This window comes from Sarcophilus harrisii, chromosome 4 (assembly GCF_902635505.1).
Source record: "Sarcophilus harrisii chromosome 4, mSarHar1.11, whole genome shotgun sequence".
NCBI lineage: Eukaryota > Metazoa > Chordata > Mammalia > Dasyuromorphia > Dasyuridae > Sarcophilus > Sarcophilus harrisii.
Genome location: NC_045429.1, coordinates 386,484,752 through 386,510,985, shown reverse-complemented (window position 1 = coordinate 386,510,985; position 26,234 = coordinate 386,484,752). Strand labels below are relative to the sequence as shown.

General features: G+C 36.9%; 1 protein-coding gene across 2 annotated transcripts in view; it reads right to left on the bottom strand.

Annotated features, from left to right (window-relative positions):
- Positions 1-25,906, bottom strand: part of LIN9 (lin-9 DREAM MuvB core complex component) — a 71,937-nt gene extending 46,031 nt beyond the window's left edge. Inside the window, exons 1-2 of one of the 2 annotated variants that reach the window (XM_031967021.1) lie at positions 25,686-25,906; positions 2,606-2,638 (exon numbers count right to left, since the gene is read on the bottom strand). In XM_031967021.1, the coding sequence (XP_031822881.1) occupies positions 2,606-2,638; positions 25,686-25,764 (112 nt within the window). In that variant the 5' untranslated portion in view covers positions 25,765-25,906. Of the gene's footprint in view, positions 1-2,605; positions 2,639-24,911; positions 25,048-25,685 lie in introns of those variants that run through there. The other variant, XM_031967023.1, reaches the window with a different exon arrangement.
- Positions 25,907-26,234: the final 328 nt, after the last annotated feature.

The following is a 26,234-nucleotide window of genomic DNA, read 5'->3' as shown; positions in this document are numbered from 1 at the left end:
TGCCATTAATTGAAATAGGGATGTCAAACAGGGAAATAGAATAACATATCTAAACAAAATATTTTAAGTGTATACACACACACACACACACACACACACACACACACACACACACACACAGCAATCACTTTAAAAAATTAAATGTCCCTAAATCAAATCTGACAGTATTTGTCTAGGTCTTTCAAAACATCTCAAAAGCCATATAGTCCAACTCATGAAGATTCCTCTCTTAAATATAGCTAACAAATAGTTAGAGAACTTCAGTTCTGCTACCCTAATAAAGCAGCCCATTCCACTTATGGCATATGCAATTGCTATTAAGGCTTTCTTTATGTCAAGCCTTAATTTGTCTCTGCAATTTTCACTGACTGTTTCTAGTTATATTCCCTGGGAAGTGCTAAGAAAGCAAAATCTTTCTTTTGTATAATAATTCTTCAAATATTTGAACATAGCAGTTGCTCACATTCTAATTCTTCTCTACTCAAGACTAAATACCCCTAATTTAAATTCAGCCAACCCTCATATAGAATGAACTTGAGGCTCTATCCTCTGAATCATTCTAATCACCCATATCTCTAGACAATCTCTGGGCTTATTAGTGTTCTGCCCTTACTTCTTTTAAAAGCTAAGTTGGTTAATAAGAAACCTGTGTATTCATATTGTTAAGACAATTCTCACTTTTCCTCTTCACAGTTACTTTTCTATGTATCTTCACAATTTCCTTCTTGAAAACTTTTCTACTCCTCTGAGGCTGACTTTCTCTTATTTCATGAGTTCCTACTTTCTTTTTTCTAAATTCTCTGAAATTCACTTTCCAAAAATCTAGCTATATGTGTCAGATTATGTGTGGCTTTCATTTCTTTAAATATGATCTTGACTAAAACTAGGAAAGGTCGGCAAGAATGAATTCAATGGTCTTTCTAATAAGTCTTAATCTTAAAATATTTATCCTGAAATTTTTACTTCAATGTCTTAAATACCTGCACATGGAAATTAAATTAGGTTGTACACACTTGTTTTCTAGTGTCAAAAAAAGGTAAACAGAAAAAAAAAATCTCATGTAAAAAAACCTATTATTTACCTTGCATAAGTAAATAATAACATATATTTTCCAGAGCTTGCCTTTGAAAAGAAAATAAAAAGACATTTAAAATGTTTGGGCTGGTTCTGCAGATTAGTTTCTTTACACACCAAATCTTGTCCAACAACTATTAAGGGCTAGCATAATGCCTTGAAGTAGGACAAGCCAAAGAAAAAAGTGCAAAAAACCCAAAACATTTAATCCTTCATATAAGATATCCTTTTCTTCAGAAAGATAAAAAGCAGTATTGTACATACATTCTAATTATTTTTGAGTTAATAGTTATAAAGAAAAGTTCCTTAGAACCAGAAAGGTTTCTATATAGTTCATAATATTCAAAGCACAGATGCTTTAAAAATGTATTACTGAATTATAATTAGGAAATAACAATTATACTAATAAGAAAAGTCTGCAAAGCTCAGAGTATTGTCTTTCTTGAGATTTTTTTTTTTTTAAGTCCAGAGATTTCCTTAATTGTAATTTCCTAAGGATTACAACTCCTGGATGGCAATATCTGGGTCTCATCTAAACTTTGTATCCCTAATACTTTGCACAGAATAAACACTTGAAAAATATTTATTAAATTCAATTGAATTAATGAAATTTCTTACATATCTAATGATTAATCTTTCTAAATTACAACACAAATCAAAAGTGTTCCTGCATCTAAATAATAACTAAAGCCATGCATCAGATTAATATATTTTTAATAGAAAAGAATATATACACAAGGTTGCAATAACATCACGTTATATTTTTCCAAAACAACATAGATGCAAATTTTATGAAAATACTGATTAGTCAATCACACATTTATAAATATTGTGTCCACGTGATAATCTACATTCTCCTTTTATCTAATTTTTGTGGCACCAATTAATGATATTATGGAGGGTGCACTTCTAAATTGCTTTGCAATAAGTGCATGGGCAGATTAATTTTAATTGGTTATGTATGTGCACGAATGTTTGTGGCAGCCCTCCTTGTAGTGGCTAGAAACTGGAAACTGAGTGGATGCCCATCAGTTGGAGAATGGCTGAATAAATTGTGGTATATGAATATTATGGAATATTATTGTTCTATAAGAAATGACCAACAGGATGAATACAGAGAGGTTTAGAGAGACTTACACGAACTGATGCTGAGTGAAATGAGCAGGACCAGGAGATCATTATATACTTCAACAACAATACTATATGAGGACCAGTTCTGATGGACCTGGCCATCCTCAGCAACGAGATCAACCAAATCATTTCCAATGGAGCAGTAATGAACTGAACCAGCTACGCCCAGAGAAAGAACTCTGGGTGATGACTAAAAACCATTACATTGAATTCCCAATCCCTATATTTATGCCCACCTGCATTTTTGATTTCCTTCACAAGCTAATTGTATAATATTTCAGAGTCTGATTCTTTTTGTACAGCAAAATAACAGTTTGGTCATGTAAAAAAAATTTTTTTTAATTGGTTAGTTATCAACCCTCAATTTAGATCACATTTTAAAAAAAATAACACTTCTTACCTTTTAAACTAACAAGTGCTTTTGCTGAAGAACCTGAAATTAAAAATAAAATAAGTTAATTATCATGCCAGACTAAAAAATCCTTAACAAATATGAGAGTTTTAAATCCAAAATGCAAAGACTAATGACAGAAGCAGGAAGAGTCAGTCAATATTGGAAAGACTGCCAAAAAAAATGAATCTGATGTATTGTTGGTGGAGTAGTAAATAATTCTAATCAGTTTGGAAAGTAATATGAAGATGTGCAAAGAAAAATCAGTAAAATATTCTTTGCTCTAGAGATACCACTGCTACATGTATATACTCCAATCAATATCAACATTCATTAAATACCTACTTTGTGCCAGATACTGTGCTAAGCACTGAGGATACAAAAAGAAGCAAAAGGTGGCTGTGCCTTCAATAGGCTCACAATCTAACTGGAGAGACAACATACAAATAAGCCTGCTATATACAGAATAAATAGGAACAATTAACAGAAGGGAGACATGAGAATTAGAGGAGTTGGTGAAGACTGTAGTAAAAGAGATTTTAGTTGGGACTTAAAGGAAGCCAGGAGTTCATGGAATTCATGGGAGTTGATGTCATCAAGTGAAGTAGAAATAGAGGGAAGGAGAAGAGAGCCCAGACAGAATCCTGATGATGACATTTATGGTTAAAAATCCTAAAAGGATTGTGCAAAGGGAACAGAAGAAATGATCTGATGGGCAGGCACAGAACCAGGAGAGCGTAGTGTCCTAAAAACTTAAGAGAGAAAAGAATATCAAGGAGAAAAGAGCAATCAACAATGTCAAAGGCTGCAGAGAGGGATTAAGGAGAATAGAACTGGGAAAAAGCCAGGCAAGTTAATGATAAAAAGGTCCCATAGACATATTTATAGAAGCACTTTTGTAGTAGCAAAAAAACTGGAAACAAAGTAGAAGTCTATTTATTTGGAAATGGCTAGATTAACACATAGTAATATTCTACTGCATCCATGTACCATAAATTTAAAAATATTTATAAAATACTTCAAAGCTTGCAAGGCAGTTTCTATATGTTATCTCCTTTGATCCTCACAAAAACCCTAGAGGTAAGTGCTATTATTATTTCCATTTTACAGAAGAAACTGGGATTAAGTGAGGTTAAGCAACTTGTTTAGCATAAAATCTCTAGTGCCTCAGACAGAAATTGAACTTGGGAATTGAACTTGAGTTTTCCAGACCCCAAGTTTACTATTTACTAGGCTGCCTAATTTCCATAAAAAATGATAAACATGATGAAAATAAAAAAAGTATGGAGATTCTTATATGAACAGATGCAAAGTGAAATAAGCAAAACCAGAAAAAGTAATATACAGAATTACAAAAATAAGAATTTAGATCACAGTAATAAGAGAAGTGAAACAGTACAATAAGAATAGCCAAATTTATTGAAAAGAAAACTGATCTCTGCTTCTTTGCAGAGGTGCAAGAGGATGACTATTGAAATGCTGAAAAATTTTTTTGATATGTTGGTTGGTTAACTTTCCCCCCTTTTCTTCAATTTTTTAAAAGTTTTATTTAAAAAAATATGTCTCTTAAGAACGAAGAGAACTTTGTATACAGTAACAAGATTATGTGATGATCAACTGTGATGGATTTAACTCTTCTCAGCAATGCGCTAATTCAAGGCAGTTCCAATAGACTTGGGATAGAAAATGCCATCTGCATCTAGAGAGATAAGTATGGAGACTGAATGTGGATTGAAACATATTTTCACCTTTTTTTGTTGTTACTGTTTGCTTGTAATTAGGGATAATAATAATAGCTGCCTCCCAGAAAAATCAGATCAAAATGGGGAAAAAAACCCCTAAAAAAAGGAAAAAAACCAAGCAAACAAACACAAGGGGTTGGTTACTAACATGAGCATCAGGTTATCCTCTCTGGCTGTTTTCATACCTAGGTCTGGGGTTTATAAGATTCCCATTGTTCCAAAACGGTAATGATCTAACAGTGAGGATGGAAAGAGAAGTCTGTGGACATGGTAGTGGAAGCCAGCCCAGGGCACCCATGAAGCAGTACTGGCTGTGGACCTTGGAGCAGCACAGGGACATAGAAGCAGGAGCATCTGCACTGCAAGAGGTCAATGCCCAGGCCTGGTGAAGAAACTCAACTCTTGGTCAGAAAGAGACTGATTCAGGAAGTGTCTGGGTAGAAGTGCCACTCCACTCCCAGTCTGGTACTCTGTATCAACCAAGCCACCTATTGTCCGAGAAGGAATAATGGAAAAAGTAGGTTGAAGCTAAATTGTGAAAATTAAATGCCATACAAAGACATTTGTCTTTCATCTTAGAGGTAACAACAGCAAGCCACATGAAATTATTGTGCAAAATACCGACATGAATCAGACATGTGACTTAGGAACATTACTTGTAAGTTATGTGGAAGATGAAATGGAGAGAGAAGACTTGAATAAATGAGATACTGGAAGAGACCAGAGTTCTGCGAAATGTGCATAGCAGAGAACAAAAGAAAACCTACAGGAAGCAAAGAACAAATGGATAGTTCTGAATGTCTTCTATTATGATATATGTTTTCTTGAAATGGAAATTTAGTGTTACATATTTTGAATCCTCACTTATGTTCTGCTGTGCAAATGCCAATTATTTTCTTCTTCTATTTTGTATTTAAGTTTTAAATAAACTTAAAAAAAAAATTTAATTACTATGGTGACAGAGAAGCTCAAGATATATACCCAAGAAGAAAATGGCTTGAAAACATTATAAAGCCTCAAAGAAAAATGTGGATTCAATACAAATCCAAGAAGAATTCCTAGAAGAGCTAACAAAACAGATTTTGTGTTAAAAAGAGCAAAAAAAAAATTTTTTTAACTCAAATAAGAGCACAAGACATGTTAGGAAAAACAATAAGAACAATGCAAAAAACATGAAAAGAGAATTTAATAGATAAAAGAAAAATGAAAATAGGGAAGGAAATATGACTAATATGGAAATGAATGAACACATTTAATATATCAAATTGCTTACCATTTTAGGGATGGGAAGGGAAAGGAGGGAGAAAATCAACACAATTTCAAAAATTTATTTATTCAGTGTCACACCAATCAAACTACTAAAGAATTACTTCATAGAGCTAGAAAAAAACAATAAGAAAAGAAAAATCAAGGGAATCAATGGAAAAAAAAAAGTGCGAAGGAAGGAAGTTTTAAAGTGCTAGACCTCATTCTGTATTACAAAGTAGTAATCATTATGAGTCAGATATAGAGTCATTGATCAGTGGAATGGATCAGGTACACAATATATAGAAGCAAACTGGTACTGCTTAGTATTTGATAAACCCAAAGATGTTAGCTACTGGGGGCAAGGACAATTTGACAAAAAGTTCTAGAAAAAGTGGAAAAAAGATCTATATTAACTAGGAATTAGGGATAGGCTAATATTCTCATACTGTATACCAAAATAAGCTCAAAATAGGTAGAGGTTTAGATACAAAGGGTGATATTCTAAGCAAATCAAGGTATTATGGAAGTAATTACCAGTCAGACATATGGATAGGGAAGTTTATGACTAAGTAAAATAAGTTCACAGGAAATAAAATGGATAATTTTGATTACATAAAATTTAAACATTTTTGCAAATACAAAGTCAAAGAAGCCAAAATTAGAAGAGAAGAAACTAAAGAACAATTTTTGCAGCAAGTTTTTCTGATAAACATTTCTCATTTCTCAAATATATAAAGAACTGAACCAACTTGATAAAAATAGAATCTGTTTTCCAATTGATAAGTGTTGACCTCAAAGGCTAGGACTAGGCAATATTCAGAGGAAGAAATCAAAGCTATCATGTCATATGAATAATGCACTAATGCATTATTGGTAAATGTAAAATAACCTAACCATTCTAGAGAACAATTCGAAGCTATGCCTAAAGGGCTATAAAACTGTTCATAGCCTATGATCCAGCAATACTGCTACTAGGTCTATGCAAAGACCTAGAGGGGACAAAGAGAGGAAACAAAAAAGAAATAGGAGTCAAACGTACAAAAAGATTTAAAGCACTCTTTTTGTGACAGCAAAGAATTGGAAAGTGATGGGATGTCCATCAACAGAGGAATGGCTAGACAAGTTATGGTTTCTGGACATCATGGAATATTACTGTACTGTAAGAATTAAAGGGATGGTTTCAAAAAAAGGGTGGGAAGACCTATATAAATGGATGCAGAGTCATGTGAACAATCTTACACAGTAAAAGCAAAACTATTAAGAAAAAAAACTTTGAAAGACTTAGTATCTGATCAATACAATGATGAACCACAGAGAACTAATGGACTCAGAGTGCAGATTAAGGCATTTCCCTTCCCCTTTATTTTTCTTGTTTTTTTTCCTAATGAGAAAATGTTTTGTATGGCTGTATATGTACAATGACATTTTATTTCTTGCCTTCTCAATAGGTAAAAGGGAGTAGAGAAAGAGAGGGAATATAAAACTTAAATTATAGATTCCCTCCCAGGCATGATTAATCACCATAATTTCAGCATTGAAATATTCCTGACATAGGGCAGCGATGGGGGAGAGGGGGGGAGAAGTGGATAGAGTACCAGTCCTGAAGTCAGGAGGACTTGAGTTCAAATCTGATCTCAGACACTTAACACATCCTAGGCAAGTCATTTAACCCCAATTGTCTGGGAAGGATGGGGAAGGGGGTTGATATTCCTGACATGTTATGGAATATTATTGTTCTATTAAAAACGACCAGCAGGATGATTTCAGAAAAGAGGCCTGGAGAGACTTACATAAATTGATACTGAAGTGAAATGAGCCAAGAGATCATTATGCGGCAACAAGATTATACATTGATCAATTCTGATGGACATGGCTCTCTTCAACAATGAGAAGATTCAGCCCAATTCCAATGGTCTTGTAATGGAGAGCCATTTGCATCCAAAAAGAGGATTGTGGAAACTGAATGTGGTTCACAACATAATACTTTCACTCTTTTTGTTGTTGTTTGCTAGCATTTTATTTTCTCATTTTTTCCCTTTTTGATCTGATTTTTCTTGTGCAGCAAGATAACTGTATAAATATGTATACATATATTTGATTTAACATATTTAATACGTTTAATATGTATTGAATTACTTGTCATCTAGGGGAGGGGGTGGGGGGAAGGGGGAGCTAGGCGATCGTTATATACAACAAGCAACAGCAAGATTATATCATGATCAATTCTGATGGTTGTGACTCTTTTCAACAAAGAGGTGATCCAGGTCAGTTCCAATAGACTTGTGAGGAAGAGAGTCATCTGCACCCAGAGAGAGGACTGTGGGGACTGAGTGTGGATGACAACATATTATTTTCATCTCTTTTGTTGCTACTGTTTGCTGTCACTGTCACTGATTGTGTGTGTATGTGTGTGTGTGTGTGTGTGTGTGTGTGTGTGTAGCATGATAATTGTGGAAATATGTTTCGCAGAACTGCACATATTTAATTGATACTGGTTTACTTGCTATCTAGGGGAGGAGGGAGGTGGGGAGGGAGAGAGAAAAATATGGAATACAAGGTTTTGTAAGGGTGAATGTTGAAAATTATCTTTGCATGTATTTTGAAAAGCAAAAAGCTATTATTTAAAAAAAAAGGTAACAACTTTATGTATTTTGAAAAATAGAAAGCTATTATTAAAAAAAAGATGACTCAGTTGTGCCACTGTGTGTGCAACTGCTGTGTAGTTTATGTACCAATATCTGCTTTGCAGGTAAATAAAATTCAAACTCATTAAAACCTACCAAAAATAGTGTAGCTGAATATGCTATGACAATACAAACAGAAACTTAGAGGAAGATGGATGACAAAAAAAGTATGGCTGAGAAGGCCTGGAGAGACTTACACGAACTGATGCTGAGTGAAACCAGCAGGGCCAGGAGATCATTATACACTTCAACAACAATATTATATGATGATTAAATAACATAAATAATAAGGAAGGGAATCAAACTACCAAAAAATTACTTTATACATACATAATATACTCTATAATATATAATATGATCTATTTTATAAATATATAATAATAAAATTCATCTGAAAGAACAAAAGGAATATCCAGGGATGTAACAAGAGAAAAAAAAAAAAAAAACACAAAGGAAGGTGGCCTAACTCCACCAGACCTAAAACTATATTATAAAGTGGTAGTCATCAAACCCTTTTGGTACCTAAAACCAAATTATAAAGTGGTAGTCATCAAAACCATTTGATACTGGCTAAAAAACTGAGTAGTGGATCAGTACAATCTTATTACAAGGTGCACATGGCATAAAGTCTAAGACTATAGTAATCTACTGTTTGACAAATCCAAAGATTCCAGCTTCTAGAATAAAAACTCACTATTTGACAAAAATTTCAGAGGAAACTAGAAAAAAAAAGTATGGCAAAACAAGACATAGATCAATATCTCCCATCTTCTATCAAGATAACGTCAAAACAAGTTCATGATTTAGACATAAAAGATAATACTATAAGCAAAGAGAGCTAGTGATAGTTCAGATCTTTGGAGAAAAAGAGAAATTTGTGGCCAAAGAAGAAATAGAGAAAATGCAAAAATGGGTAATTTTTATTACATTAAATTAAAAAGTTTTCCCACAAACAAAACCAATGCAGTCAAAATTAGAAGGGAAGCAGAAAGCTGGGGGGGAAATTTTATAGCCAGCCTTTCTGATAAGAGCCTCATTTTTAAAATATAGAGAGAACTGAGTAAAATAAGAATACAAGTCATTTCCCAATTGATAAATAGTCAAAGGATATGGAAAATTTTCTGCCAAAGAAATTAAAGCCATCTATATAATTCATATGAAAAAAATGTTCTAAATCACTACTGATTAGAGAAATGCAAATTAAAATTACTCCGAGGTAGCATCTCACACCTATCAGAATGGCTAAGATGACAAGAAAAGAAAATGATAAATGTTGGATGGGATGTGGGAAAACTGGGACACAAATGCAGTTGGCTGAGTTGTGAACTGATGCAGTCATTCTGGAGAATAATTTGGAATATGCCCAAAGGCCTCTCAAACTATGCATACTCTTTGATCCAGCAAGTGTCTCTACTGGGCTTATATCCCAAAGAGATCATAAAAGAGAGAAAAGAACTTCCATGTACAAAAATGTTTGCAGCAGCTTTTTTTGTGGTGTCAAGGAACTAGAAATTAAATCGATGCCTATAAATTGTGGTATATGGAATATTATTGTTCTGTAAAAAATGATCAGCAAGATGATTTCAGAAAAGCCTGGAGAGACTTACATGAACTGAAGCTGAGTAAAGTGAACAGAACCAATAGACTGTTGTACACAGTAACAGCAAAACTATGTGATGATCAACTATGATAGACTTAGCTCTTCTCAGAAATACAATCCAAGGACAATTCTAATGACTTAGGATAGAGAATGCTGTTGGGATCCAGACAGAAACCCATGGAGCCTGAAACATATTATTTTCAACATCAGCCCTGAAGTCAGGAGGACTTTTTCTTTCACAATATAACTAATATGAAAATTGTTTAAAATGACTGCACATGTATAGCTTAAAAATAATTAAAATTGTAAAGTTAAAAAATTAGATCAATTTATTAGATATTTTTATTGGAAAGCACCTTACGGTCAACTGCCTCACTTTAGAGTTCAGGAAACTAAGGTCAAGAATGATTTAAATGATTTGACTATGTTCGTAGAAATAAATGGCAAAGCTGAGATTTGAATCCAAGTTTGCTGAATCCAATGACAAGATTATTTTCAATGCACCATACTGCCAATTTATTAAATCAAACTGACTAGGGGCCAATGTAACACTTGGGTTGGAAAAAATAACTGCATAATTCAATTCAACAAACATTTATTTAGGTCCTATTATGTGTCAAGGCAAAATACGATGTACTATGCAGGAGGTAGACTTTGGGATCAGAAAATCAATCAATAAATATTTATTAAGTGCTTACTGACATGGTATGATATGGGGTTTGGCACCAAATGATATAGTTTGAGGACCAAAATGATGTAAAGTGATACAGATACCAGATAATGGAAGGCACCAAAAATTGGGGTTCACTCATGTGAAGAATTCAAGGTAAAAGGTAGATTTATTGAGGAGAATAAGTTACAGACAAAATGAAGGGATGAAACAGACACCAGAAATGGTAAATATGCAATAGAGTGGGAAAGCATATGAAAGACAAGTTCCTCAGTGGAATTACTCAGTAGTAATTTCCAACCCTATCTTAGCTGGCAGACTAAATCTAAAAGTGAGTTAGCCATAAGAGAAGTGTGGTTGGAAAGCACAGTAGAATTTGAGGAGATACCATGCAGCATGGGGGTGGAAGGGTAAGGAGAAAGATACCATGCGGTAGAGTGCCATGGTGGACTGATCCAGAGGAAGGCAGCAATCATGTGATGACCCTTAAGTAGACTTTATAGAGAAAAATTACCTTCTGGGACATGACAGGAATTTCTGACAAGGCATGGCAATGTGACACTGCCGGAGAGCTCTACAGAAGAGTTGACATAACTTGGATTTCAGACTGGATGACCTCCCCAGAGGGTGAGACCATGAAGCTAAACTTGCAGAGCTTTCTCCCTATCTGCCTCAGGGATTGATTCCTCTACTAACCACAGCTAACATAGAAGATCTCATTCCTTACTATATGCCAAATATTGTGCTAAGTTCTGAGGATGCAAAAAAAAGCAAAAGACAATCCTTGCCCTCAAGGAGTTCACAATCCAAAGGGGAAACAACAAGCAATAAACATATACAAAGTATAAACAGAATAAATAGGAAATAATTAACAGAGGGAAGGCACTAGGTTTAAGAGGAGTTGGCTGGGAAAAAGTTTTCTGTTGCAAACAAAATTTTAGATGAGACTTGAAGGAAGCCAAGGAAGCGAAGGAAAGGAGGAAAAGCATTTTAGAAACTAGGGGCAGCCAGTGAAAATGTCCAGAGTAAAGAAATGGATTTTCTTGTTTATGAATAGCAAGGAGGTCAGTGTAACTGAATTGAAATATGAGTATATGGTAAGGAATATAAAATAACATGACTAGAAAAGTAGGAGGGCAGGGGAGGAAGGCTGGTTATAAAGGGTTTAGAACCCCAGACAATTCTGTATTTGATCCTAAAGGTGTGAGAAGCCAGTGGAGTTTACTTACTGACTAGGCTAAACTCCATAAGAAGCCATGATCAGACATACATTTTAGGAAAATGACTTTGGTAACTGAATGGAGGATGGATTGGATGGAGTAGGGAGAGAACTGAAGCAGGCTGATCCACCAGCCCGGTATTACAAAAGTGTGAGGTGATGAGGGACTGTACCAGAGTAGTGGCGGTATGAAAGGAGAAAAGGCAGCATGTTGGAGAGATGCTGCAAAGCTGAAATTAACATGTTACAACAGATTAGGTGTAGGGGGCAAAGAGTAGAAGACAACAGCAGGTTCTGAGTCTGAGGAATTGGAGAACATAGTGTTAGTTTTAACAGGGACAGAGCAAGTTAGTGTGAAAGGGTATAGGAGGAAAAATAATCAAGTTCCATTTTGGACACATTGAGTTTAAAATGTCTATTAAAGTGGTCATATGGAATGGGAGGAGGAGAGTATCAGATACTTGGAATAATTATGGGGATACAAAAAAAAAGAAAATGAAAATATCCATAAAAACTTAGTCTACTGGACATCCAGGTTTGAGATGTCTGAGAAACAGTTGGAGATGTGATCCTGGAAGTCAGCTGAGAGATACGGGTTGGATGTGTGGATCTAAGAATCATCAGCACAGAGATAATTAAATTTGTGGGAGTTGATGGGATCATCAAATGAAGAAAGTTCAGGGCAGAACACTGGAATTCCTATAGTTAGAGTATGTGGCTTGGCTGATAATTTAGCAAAACTGAATGAGAAGTCAGTCAAATAGATAAAATGTAAACTATGAATGATGTCCCAAAATCCTATCAGAAAATTAACAAGAAAAGAGGGTGATTAACAATGTCAAGCAAGAGTAGCAAAGAAGTCAAGAAGAATGAAGCCTGAGAAAGGGCCATTGGATTTGGAAATTAAAAGGAAGTTAAAAAATCACTAATAAGAGAGTAGAATGGTGAAGTCAGAAGTCAGAATGTAAGGGGTAAAGAAGACAGTTCAGAGTAGAAAAAGGGTTGCACCTATTGTAGGCTGACTTCTCTAGGAGTCTGCCCCCAAAGACTGAAGGAAAAAAAAAACAAACTTGGGTTCCAATACTACTTCTGGTATACACTAGCAATGTGACCTTAGACAAGTATCTCTACCTCTTACAGTTTGATTTCTTTATTAGTATAATTCTGAGTGCCCTTAAGTCCCTAAAGCTTTAAGTTAAACAAGAATTGTTGATATTCACTGGTAGTAGTAGGTTTCAATTTAATTCAATACAAGTATTGAACTATACAATAAGTAAAAAATCCCTTTCAACAAGAAATCTTTTCTTAATCTTAATGCCTTCTAAAATTATCCTCAATTTATCCTCTATCTTGTTTATATTTAGTTGTTTAGTTGTGGTTTTCATTCTTTTTGAAAGAAAGGTTTATTTATTTATGTTTTGCCTGGTGCAGCGCACAAGCACAATGCCTACCACAAAACAGGCATTTAATAAATGTTTATTGACTGACTACAACAGGTATTATGGTAGATGCTTGAGGATACAAATATAAAAATGAACAGTTCCTAAACCCAAAGAAGTCTATATTCTTCTGATGCTGGGGATAGTGGGACCAGGGGCAATGGGGTAGAGGGTAGGAGATAATGTGTATACTTATGTACACATTGTGTACATAAGTATGGATAATGTGTACATAAGTATGGAAAATAAATACTAAGTAATTTTGGGAAAGAAGGACATACAAGTTGAGGCACTAAAAGAACTATAAGGAGTGGTCTGGAAAAGCTTCCTCGAGAGGTTATACTTGTTAAGCCTTGAAGAAAGTTATAAATTTCAAGAGAAGGTTAAGGAGGGGAAAAAAAGCATTTCAAGAAGGGAAGAAAGTCTTTGTTTGGAGCAGAAGTGATAAAACCGAGGACAACAAATAGGCCATTTGTCTGGACCACAGAAGGCATGAAGACAGGTAATAATAAAATAAATCTGTAAGGATTACAGATTTAGAATGGGAGGAAGGGACTTTAGGGGTCATCTAGTCTAATACCCACATTTTCTTTTCTTTTTTAAAAAAATTTAATAGCAGAGGCAGTTAGGTGACACAGTGGATAGAGCACCAGCCCTAAAATCAGGAGGCCTTGGGTTCAAATCTGCCCCTTAGACACAACACTTCCTAGCTGTGTGACCCTAGGCAAGTCACTTAACTCCAACTGCCTCAGCAATTTAAAAAATAAATAAAATTTAATAGTATTTTTTTCAATAACATGTAAAAATAGTTTTCATCATACATTTCTATAAGTTTTTAAATTCCAAATTTTTTTCTCTCTTCTTTCCTTCCCTCCCTTCTCAAGACAGCAAGCAATCTGATACAGGTTTTACAAATACATTACTTTTAAACATATTACCATATTAGTCATGTTGGAGGAAACAAAACAATATAGAAAAGCAAAAGGGAAAACAATATGCTTTAATCTGCATTCAGTTTCCATAATTCTTTCTCTGCATGTGGATCACCACATTGTTGAGAAAAGCTAACTAAGTCTATCATACAATCTTGCTGATGATATACAATGGGTATAATGTTCTCCTGGTTCTGCTCACTTCATTCATCATCAATTCATGTTGGAAGTCCAAGCTTTTCTGAAATCAACCTGTTCATCATTTCTTATAGAATAGTAATATTCCATTACATTCAAATGCCACAACTTATTCAGCCATTTCTCAACTGATGGATATCCACTCAATTTCCAATTCCTTACCACCACAAAAAAAGCTGCTACAGACATTTTTCACATGTGAATCCTTTTCTGGTTTTTGTGACCCTTTTGGGATACAGACCCAATATTGACACTGCTGGATCAAAAGATATGCACAGTTTGATAGGCTTTTGGGAATAATTCCAAATTGCTCTCCAGAATGGCTGGATCATTTTACAACTCTACCAGCAATGTATTGGAATCCTAGTTTTCCCACATCCCCTCCAACATTATTTATCATTTTCTTTTCTTGACATCTTAACCATTCTGATAGGTGTGAGGTGCTACCTAAGAGTTGTTTTAATTTGCATTTCTCTAATCAATAATGATTTAGAGCATTTTTTTCATATGATCTTAGATGGCTTTAATTTCTTCATTTGAAAATTGTCTGTTCATATGTTTTGACCATTTATCAACTGGGGAATGACTTGTATTCTTATTATACATTTGACTCAGTTCTCTCTATATTTTAGAAACGGGGCCCTTATCAGAAAGATTGGCTGCAAGAATTGTTTCCCAGATTTCTGCTTCCTTTCTAATCTTGGCTGCATTGGTTTTGTTTGTACAAAACCTTTTAAATTTAATGTAATCAAAATTATCCATTTTGCATTACAAATGTTCTCTATTTCTTTTTTAGTCATAAATTTCTCTTTTCTCCAAAGATCTGACAGGTAAACCATCCCTTGCTCTACTAATTTGTAATCACATTTTAAAGACAAGGAAACGAGGCCCAGTTAAGTTATTTAACTGAGGTTACACAAGAAATCAAATGCAGAGCTGGTATTAAAAACTATTCCTGACTCCAAATACAGTTCTCCCATGTATCAAGCAGTCATTTTGAAAGGATTTAAATGCTAACAATACTGCATTTTATTTTAAAAGGCTAAACTTGTAATAATAATTTCTTTTTTTCCTCCAATAATATTTTATTTTTCCAACCACATGTAAACAACCACATGTTGAACCACATGTTCAACACCCATTTCTGTATGATTCCTAGTTCCAAACTTTTTCTCCCTCCTTCCCTTACCTTTCTCCTCCCAAAACAGCAAGCACTTCGATACAGGTTATGAAGTTTAAAAAAAAAAAAAAAAAAAAAAGTCCGAGAGAAAAAGAAAAAAAAGTGAAAATAGCATGTTTCGATCCACATTCAGTCTCCATAGTTCTCCCTCTGGACACAGATGGCATTTTCCATTCCAGATCTGCTAATACTTTCTAAAAGTACAGATTTGTCACATTTTCTTGTTCAGGAATATCAACTGGCTTGGAGAAAAGGGCAAGACAAGAAGACCAATTAGAAGGCTACTACAGTAAACCGGGTAAAAGATCAAAAGAGTCAGACCTTGAGTGGAAGCCATGTGAATAGAGAAAGAGATGGATGCAAGTAATATTGCAGAAGTACAATTAACAAGATTTTAGCAATTGATTACATATGAGAGAAAGGGAAGAATACATGACCTCAAAATTGAAAACTTGGATGACTAAAAGGATGTTTATAACCTTCAAGAGAAATATGGAAATTAATGAGATGGATTTTGAAGGAAAGATAATAAATTCATTTTAATCATGCTAAATTTGATTTGTCAAAAGACATCCAGGTGGAGATATACAGCAGAGTTGATAATACTGAACTGAAGACCAAGAGACAGAAGAAAGATGGATGTTTATTTAGAAATCATACACATAGATATGAAAATTGAACCATTGAAACTGATCACCAAGAGAAAGCAAGGGGGTAGTGGGGGAGAGGAGAGAAGGAGGCCTAGAACAGGACTCTGAAGCTACATTGATGATGATTAAACAAAAGAGACAGAGAAGTGCTCAAGTAGGTAGGAGAGAATGAGTGTCTGAAGAGGGTGGTCAACAATGCAAAAAGTTGCCGAACAAACAACAAAGATAAACAAAGAACATACGTGGTACTGTCTATATTAATATAAAATTGTACTTCTGCATTAACATGAAAGGCATTGTGCTTAGAATTGCAAATAAAAAGAAAAAATAAAACAGCCCCTGCCCACAAAGAATTTACTAGGAACTGGATACAGGCTTACAGATAAGTAAACAAATAGGAAAAAGAGATCACTAACAACTGTGGAAGAGAGAAAGGTACAAGCACAAAGCGAGGAAAATATGGTCAAATCAAGAAGCATTTATCAAGGATCTATTATGTAACAATGCTAAAGCACTCAGTACTAAATCCTGAAATTAAAAAGGCAAAAACAATCCTTACCTTCAAGTACCTCTTACAGTGTAATGAAGGAGACCACATGTAAATAGCTTCATAAAAACAAGATATATATAGACACACATACATACACACACACACACACACACACACACACATATATGATAAATTGAAGATTATCACGCTGGAAAGACACTAGTATTAAGGGATAGTTGGAAAAATTTTTTGCAGAAGGTAGGATTTTAATTGAGATTTGAAGGAAGCCAAGAGGCAGGTGTCAGGAGGGAGATCACTCTAGGAATGTGAGACAGCCAGGATTTGGTTGGAAAGATCATGAGTTCAGTTTTGGACATGCTGAGTTTAAGATGTGACTTTATGGGACTTTAGGGTTAAGATGTCCATTCAGTAACTGGAGAAGTGACAGTGAAAGTCAAGAGAAAGATTAGGGCTGAGAATCATCTACATAGATGATACATGAATCCATAGGAGCTGATGAGATGAGTAAGAAAAATAGTATGAAGGGAAAAGAGAAGAGCCCCAGGTCAGAACCTGAGAGAGAGAGAATGCCTTGAGGCATTTAACCTCTTGGGAGGTGGGGTAGTGGGGCACAACCAAGATGAAGATCCAGCCAAGAAGACAGAAAATAAATACTTAATACAAGTAGGAGATAGTATCTTGGAGGAGAAAGTAATCAATAATGTCAAATGTTGCATTGAAGTCAAGAAGGATAGACTAAGAAAAGATCATCAGATTTGAAAAATAAGAGATCACATGTTGCTCTGGAGAGAGCAGTTTCAATTGGATGATCAAGTCAAAAGACAAAGTAAAGAGTGAAGAATGAGGAAAAGAAATGAAGGCATCAATTGTAGATGGCCGTGAATATGAAGAATATAATAGAATGATAACAGTCTGGGATGGACAACAACAGTCAAATGAGGACTTTTTGAGAAGGAAGGAGACATAGGAATGTTTGGAAGCAGCAAGGAAGCAGCAGCCAGTGGACAGGGGAAAATGAAGATTAATGAATGATGAAAATAAAGGGGTCATTTTGTTGGAGAAGATGTAGTGGAATGGAAATGTATCATTTGTGCATACAGAGGATTTATCTTTGGCTAAGAGAGACCTCCATGTCTTCAAGTTACACTGAGATGAAGGAGAAGACATCTGAGTGTTGTAAAATGGGGGGCGGGGGGGGGGAGAGCGGAGGGAGGAAGGATAGAAATCTCCCCAAATGGCATCAAGTTTTGTTTTTTTTTTTTGTTTTTTTTTCATTGTTCTCAGCTTTGGAGAAGGGGGAAGAACCATGAAAAAAGCTGAAAAGGTTTGGAAAAGCTTCTGTGTTGAGTGGGTTAGTGACTCTATTAGGAAGTTTAGTTTAAAGGATTATCATTGCAGCAAGGATTCAGCTGAGATTATGTAATACAAATTTATGGTAGGCCCAGTCAGTGGGCTTTCATGATTTTTTCCAGCTTCATTTAGAAGCCAATGAAATTGGGATGATAGGAGTAATCTAAGGCTAAGAGAGTCTTGGCAGGTAACGAAGGTCAAGGGGGTAAGAAGGAAAGAGATTCAAAAGAAGATAGTACAGAATTCAACTGGTTCACCAAGAAAGGAAAGGGAGGAGAGTGTGGTCCTGCAGAGATCATAGCCTGGGAAAGAACTTAGTTCTGGAGGAACTGGAGAGTACAGGAAGATTATTGTTGACTTGTTGATTTGACTAATAATTAGAGATGTCCCCCAACTTAATTAGCTACTTAGAAAGCGGGTTTTCCTTCATTAACCTTCTAGTAGAGATCAGATGATCACTTGTAAGAGATACTACAATTTCTGGGCAGATACAAGTCCAAAAGATGTGACTTTGATCTCGGTCTCTGATTTTACCTTTCCAATCTATCTCAAAGGGTCTTTGTGACCCAGGCTTTATGGGTAACTCCTCACCACTATCTTCAGGACCAGAAGTAGTTTCTAGATGTGGGAGCTCAAGGAGGGAGTTCTAGACCAGACAGAGTCCAAGTGTGAGAGATTAACCTGAGAGAAAGGTGGGAAGCTTGAGCCAGAAACCCTCTGGGCATTGAGAAACAATCTAAGATGAAACTCCTAGGAATTATAAGCAATCTAAATAGCCAGACCTAGAAATTTTGTCCCTTCAAGAAATTCCTTTTCAGAAGCAGAAAGCTGGGAAAAATTTTTACAGCTAGCGTTTCTGAAAGGCCTCATTTCTAAAATATATAAAGAACTGTGTAAAATTATAAGAATACAAGTCATTCCCGAATTGATAAATGGTCAAAGAATATGAACAATTTTCAGATAATTAAAGCCATCTATGTTTATATAAAAAAATTGCTCTAAATCACTACTGATTAGAGAAATGCAAATTAAAACAACTCTGAGCTACCACTACACACCTCTCAGACTGGCTAAGATGACAAGAAAAGAAAATGCTAAATGTTGAAGGGGATGTAGGAAAACTGTGACACTAATACATTGTTGGTAGATATGTGAACTTTTATGACCATTCTGGAGAGCAATTTGGAACTGTGCCCAAAGGGCTAGAACAATGTGCATATGCTTTGATCCAGCAGTGTTTCTACTGGGCCTGTAGCCCAAAGAGATCATAAAAAACAAAAAAGGACCCACATGTGCAAAAATCTTTGTAGCAGCAAAAGTGGCAAAGAATTGGAAAATGAGTAGAGACCTATCAAGTGAGGAATGGCTGAATGGAATATTATTGTTCTATAAGAAATGATGAATGAGATGATTTTAGAAAATCCTAGAAAAATTTACATGAACTGATATTGAGTGAAGCAAGAAGAACCAGGAAAACATTGTATACATCAACAGTAAGATTGTGTGATAATCAACTATGACAGACTTGGTTCTTCCCATTGGTTTAGTGATATAAGGCAATTCCAATAAACTTTGAATGGAAAACATCATCCACATCCAGTGAGAGAACTATGGACACTGAATGTAAATCAATATATGCTATGTTCATTTGTTTGTTTTTTTTTTTTCTATTTCTTCTGGGTTTTTTTTTTTTCTCTTGTGGTTTTTCCCTTTTGTTCTGCTTTTCTCTCCTAACATGATTCATAAGGAATTATGTTTTTCAAAAAATAAATAAATAAATAAATATGTATAACAAAAAGAAAGAGGGGGGGAAGGAGGAAGGAACGAAGGGAGGAAGGAAGGAAGAGAGGAAGGAAGGAAGGAAGGAAGGAAGGAAGGAAGGAAGGAAGGAAGGAAGGAAGGAAGGAAGGAAGGAAGGAAGGAAGGAAGGAAGGAAGGAAGGAAGGAAGGAAGGAAGAAAAAAAGGAGGGAATTTCTTCCCCTTCCCCTCTCCTTTCTGTTTTTTATCTCTCTTCTTTCCAATCTTTTTATCTCTCTCTTTTTTCTCAAATACACTGTTTCTCTGTGTGTGTGTGTGTCTCTCTCTTTACACCACAGAATCAAACATGGTTCTGGAATCAGAGGACTTGAGTTCATCTCCTATCTGTCATACACTACCTATGTGACCCTGGGCAAGCATCACTTCCCCTGCCTCTGTGTGCAAATTTTACATGTAATACACTTATATTACTTTGTTTTCTCTTTGGTAAATTAAGTGGATTGGACTAACTGGCTTCTGAGATTCTTTCCAGCTTTCTGGATCTTTGATGCCCCAATAGTTTGACTCTACTGTACTTCTATCTCTAGGCCAATCTATGTTTGATGACCTGCAGGTATACATAAAAATTTATTAACTATTTCTGTGCTTAAACTGGATATGTCAATCCAGAGTAGAAAGTAAATTGAATGAGTCATTTTTCAAGGGTTTTCATGGCAAAGATATAGGAGTAGTTTGCCATTTCCTTCTCCAGCTCATTTTACAGATGAGGAAACCAAGGCAAACAGGGTGAAATGACTCCCCCAGAGTCACTTAGCTAGTAAGTATCTGAGGCTGGATTTGAATTTAAGATGATTCTTCCTGACTCTGGGGCTGGCACTCTGTCTACTGTGTCACGTAGCTGCCCCAGGTACGAAACTAGCTCCCAGTGATAACAGAATTTCTTGGATTAGAAGGCCCCTGGCATTTACTAACTTACCAAGATGTCTTTCTTGGGCTAGAGTGTTAGCCATGACTCACAAAAAGCCGAAGTCTACTGCTCAAATTTTAGGTATCTATCATTTTGGGACTGGAGTTTTGTACAATAATGGGTATTTTTCTACCACAAAGAGAAAAAACAAAATTGATACTCTGCTTCAATTAGCCAGAATAAAGTTTTCCTTACAACCAGCCCTTCTGGAAAGGCACTAAATCCTTATAGGCTCTGTCCTGATCTGATAAAAGGGAGGGTGTCATATTGGGAAGGTAGTCTAATACAAAGAAAAGAAGAGGAGATGTGGAATCAGAGGCCCAGCTCTGTAACCTTCCACCCAAGGCTAAATCACCCCACTCTGGGTGTCAGTTTCCTTATTTGTAGAATGAGGTAGTTATACGACATGAATTTGAGATTCCTTTTAGCTTTAAATCCATGACATCATTACCAAGAAGCTGTGTCTAACACATCCCATCCTATGTGAAATTCAGTTTCATCATGTATAAAATAAGATTTGAACTAAAATACTCTCTCCAAGGTCCTCACAGCTTTAAAATGTTATAATTCCATTCCCTTACAAGAACTTTCTGTTCCAGGTAGATTGGCCTACTCACACCATGTGCTTTCTCGTCTTTGTTGATGCTGCTTCCCCAGCCCAGAATGCCCTATGATTCTTTTTATATACAAATCTTTCCCATTCAACTCAGATCCTATTTCTACTAAAGTCTTCCTTGACCACTGCAGAATACAGTGGTTCATCCTTACAAGTTTTAGCACTTACCACTCATTTGCATTTCATTATATGCTGTCTTATAACATAATATTGTGAATTAACGTTTTACATGTTGATATTTTTTCTCCTTTGGTAATTACATACGCGCGTGTGTGTGTGTGTGTGTGTGTGTGTGTGTAAATTCTATTGTAGGCACCTTGAAAACAGGAATCTTTTGTTAAGTTTCTTCATATTCCTCACAGGACTTGGGACAAAGGAATGTCTACAACAGATTGTCAATAAATATCTGTTAAATGAATGAGATAATAGCTAAATTGGGCCACTTATGAGTAGTGTTTAAATAAGCAAAAGGGGGGAGGAGAATATCTAAAGTGAAGGAAACAATAAGCAAAATAGGTAGTGATGAATATTGTGTGGTTAAGAGAAACTAGAAAGGATTGATTGGAGTGGAGGATTCACATGAGAAGAACAAGAGGTAAATCTGCAAAGAAAATGTTTTGGTTTTAATATAAGGACTTTACTATTCTACCTTCCTTATTTTCATTAGTTCCATCTTTTAGGTTTCTTTGATTATTTTCTCTAAAATGCATGTTTCCAATCCTTTTTTTAACTGCTGGAATAACCTGTTTCTCCATATGCCAAATCATATATTCTCTGCTTGTCACTTAAGTACAATGTGATTTCCTAAAAGTTCAGTAGTATTTACTAATAATATAATACTTACTAATTAATAGTATTTATTAACAATTAATACAATAATTACTAATTCCAAAATAAAACATATTCTCTTTCCAGCAAAAAAAAGAGAGAGCTGAATTGTTTAAAAAAAAAAAAAGTTCTTAAAAAATTTTTTTCATCCTATACATTGAAAAGAATTATATAGGATTAAAGTGTATGTATGGCTTATGATATACACCAATTTGGAGATCATCCATCCATACCAATGAGATCCACTCAAGTAACTATCTAACCATAGAAATTAATATTTGGTACTTAAAGAAATCAGGCAGCATTCCAAATACAAATACAGAGGCTCAGTCTTTTAATTTATGATAGTAAATATTAAGTATGATTAGCTGTGGGAACTCAGCAGATAGACTATATAGAAAAAATCAAGAAGACTCATCCTCCCGAGTTCAAAACTGGCCTCACAACACTTACTGAATGACACTGGGCAAGTCATTTAACCCTATCTGACTCAGTTTCCTCATCTGTAAAAGGAAATAACAAAAACCATCCCAATATTTTTGCCAAGAAAACCCCAAATGTGGTCAGAGTGTTGGACATGATTGAACAATGACAAAAATTAGCTGCCAGAATAATACTTTGGCTGATATTAGAAGTAAAGGATTATAGGGGCAGCTTGGTGGCGCAGTGGATAGAGTACCAGCTCTGAAATCAGGAGGACCCGAGTTCAAATCTTAACACTTCCTAGCTGTATGACCCTGAGCAAGTCACTTAACCCCAACTGCCTCAGTAAAAAAAATAAATAAATAAATAAATTAAAATTTTAAAATTTTTTGAAAAGTAAAAGACTATATTGATAAACATAGGCAGAGACCAGGGGAGAATGTGGAATTCTACATTAATTCATAATTATCCATGATGCTGAAGTAATCTAAATTTTTCAGCTGAATCTTTTACATTGATTTAGTATAACTTTCATTAATTTTATGTGTAATAAATAACAATCAACTAAGAGGTCTATTAAAAAAACAAATGTGTGCTCCAAATTGCCTATGTCACTTATCAGATAGTACCTCATATTATTATGCACATATATATAGTCTTTTCAGTTAGATTGTAAACACCTTAAAATTATGAAAGGCATGGAAACAGCATTAGCTTATGTTGTAGGACTTTAGAACTAGAAGTAACTTTGGTGATCTAGTCCAATTCCCTCACTTCACAGATAAAGAAACCTTCAAGTTCTTTGAGTCAAAAGACTGGCACTCATAAAATTTAGAGTTCCTATAAAGATCTGACCAATGTCTTCCAATACTGCACCAAAACATATCATTTTTCACACCTTAGAAGGCAGTCAAATTTCACCAATGTTTCATATAGAACTGTTTTTCCTATATGAATCTAAGTTACTCTGGTTTTTAATCGACTCAAACTACATAATCAACAATATAGTATTATATATTTATAAATAATATGTGTATGTGTGTGTATGCGCTTTTAACAATTTCTTTTCCAATTACTTCTCTGATTACTATTGGTAGAAGTCAAAAGATCTGGGTTCAAGGTCTCACTCTGCTACTAACTGCTTAGGTGATCTAAGCATGTCACTTTATCTCAGGGCCTCAGTTTCCTTGCCTGTAAAATTGAAGAACTGACTAAGCTGCCCTTCAGCTCTGAATGTCCATGATTCTATGATGAAGAACCAGGCTTTATTCCTCTTTGCATCCCATTCTAGCAGTGTGAGTTGACATATATTAGGTGTTCAATATACATTTATCTATTGAACACATAAAATGAAAACACACCAATTAATTTAATCCAAATGGAAATAGGTCTTATTTTCAGCACATATATGTACATAGAGAGAATAGCAAATTAATAACTATAGTTCTATAGTCTTTTGTGACTAAAAAGAAAAATAGCAGTGAGGATACCATTTTTAAAGAAAAATGTATTTTTTCAGATGATAAAAATTCCCTTTTTATTAGAACATCTGAATTACAATAAAAACCTGGCAAGGCAGGTCATATATTGAAACGTGAATCTACAAAAAAGTACTCTGCCGATGTCATAAGGATTTCTCTGTAGTGATTTTAAAACCTCTGCTGACACTAATACATATCTGTACTCATTTGACTTTTTGATAACATTTTTGTGGAGTTAATTCATAAAACCATGGCCTTATCTATAAATACATAAAGAACTAAGGGTCCACCCAAAGAAAAAGATGTTCAACAGTTTCTTATTCCTTGTACACTATGAGTTTTTACCAGTGATTGAGACTCTATCATCTCTAATTTATCCTGCGGATAGCTTGTTTGTTGACAATTGTTTGCATGTTGTCTCGAACAGACTATGAGCTCCTAGAGACTGGGGACTCTTGTTTCTTTGTATCCTCCGCTTAGCAAAGTCCCTGGCACATGGTGAGTGCTTAATATATCCTAACTGATCCACATTAAAAAAAAAAAAAAAAAAAAAAAAAAAAAGTTCCTCAAGAATTGTAACAAACTAAATTGATGATGTATATCCACACCATCAATATATCAGCACATCAACGCTGCTCATTCACAAAGGGATTTGTGAATCAAACCTGTCTATTTCAATACGGGAAGTAGACTAGGTCCCTTAGGTAGTTAGCTTTTTATAGCTACTACATCGGAAGTACGCATCAATAGCATGAATGTGTATATTTCACTAAGCACAAGTACGTCTGGGCTTAACTGCACGAAGGGAGCACCATCACCTGCATGTAGATACAATGTGGCTGTCACGTAGGTCCTGCTGGCCCCATCTGTGTGTTGACATAGAACTCTGGGAGTCTTCTCCTCGGACCCACGTACACACAGCGGGGCTCCTGGGAGGAGCGTAGGTGAGGGGCTGTCTAGACACCTGTGTCACCTGGGGAGGGCAGCGAGGGCCACCTGTACGTACCCCCAGGAGAAGGGCCAGGGGCCCTGACACGGAAATTTTTCCAGCGAGGTGGCCACCCCACCAGGGCTGCCATGGGAGAGCGAGAGGGAGCCCGCAGGGAGGAGACACGGGTGGCTGAAGACACCAGGGTGGGGGCCGGGGCGAGATGCGGGGTGAGGGGGCCTAAACAAGGGCAGCGCCCCCCGGCCGCCCCAGCCCGACCTTGCCCTGGCCCCGGGACCAGAGACTTCCATAACTACGTCTTCGGAGACTGCCTCCAGGAATGCCCCCGCACTCCCCAGGCCAGGGCCCGGGCCAGGGGGAGAGGGGGAGGGGGAGGCAGGCCGCTAGCCCGGGCTCCGGGGCTTTCGGTTTCCGGCCCCGGCGCTCTCACAACAACACAACCCAACACCCAGAGACACCATAACAACGGCGGCGACGGCAGCGGCGGTAACCCCGGGGTGCGGGGAGGGCGGCGGGTCCGGCAGCCGCACGCCAGTCGGGCGCGGGGCAGGGCCCCCACGCCCCCCGTCCGGGCCCGGGCAGCCCCGAGGCGGGCAGCCGGCGGGGAGGAGGGGGAGGGGGGGCGATTAGAGGTGCTACTCACTCTCATCAGGCAACTGGTCGAGCTCCGCCATCTTGAATGAGCCGCGCCGCTTTTTCAAAGGCTGCCCGCCGCGGTGCATTGTGGGGCGGAGAGAGCCTTTGCGAGGGAGGTTCGAATGCGGGAGCTCACTCGCTCTCCCGCTCGCCCTCTTCCTCCCTCCCTCCCCGGGCTCTCCCGGCTCGCGGCCTGGCCCGCGCGCGCGGGGACACCCCGGCGCTGCGCAGAGGGCGCGCGGGCGGGCGCGCGGGGGCTCGCGCCAGCCCGGGGAAAGGAAGAGGGGGAGGGGGCAGGAAAGCGGAGCCCGCGGCGCTAGCCCGCCCGCCGGCCCAGGGCCGAGCTGTCCCGGAGCCCCCTCAGCCCGGCCCCGCGCTGGAGCTGCGGGCGCAGCCGGAGAATCGGGAGGCGGCGGGGAGAGGGAAGAAGGGTAGCAAAGGGGAACAGACCTGGCGGCCCGGGGCCGAGGATGCCCCACTATAAGTCTACGTTTCTGTGCAGGTGGCCCGGCCCGCTTGGGACCTCCCCCATCTACCCCGCCCCCCCACTCCTCCC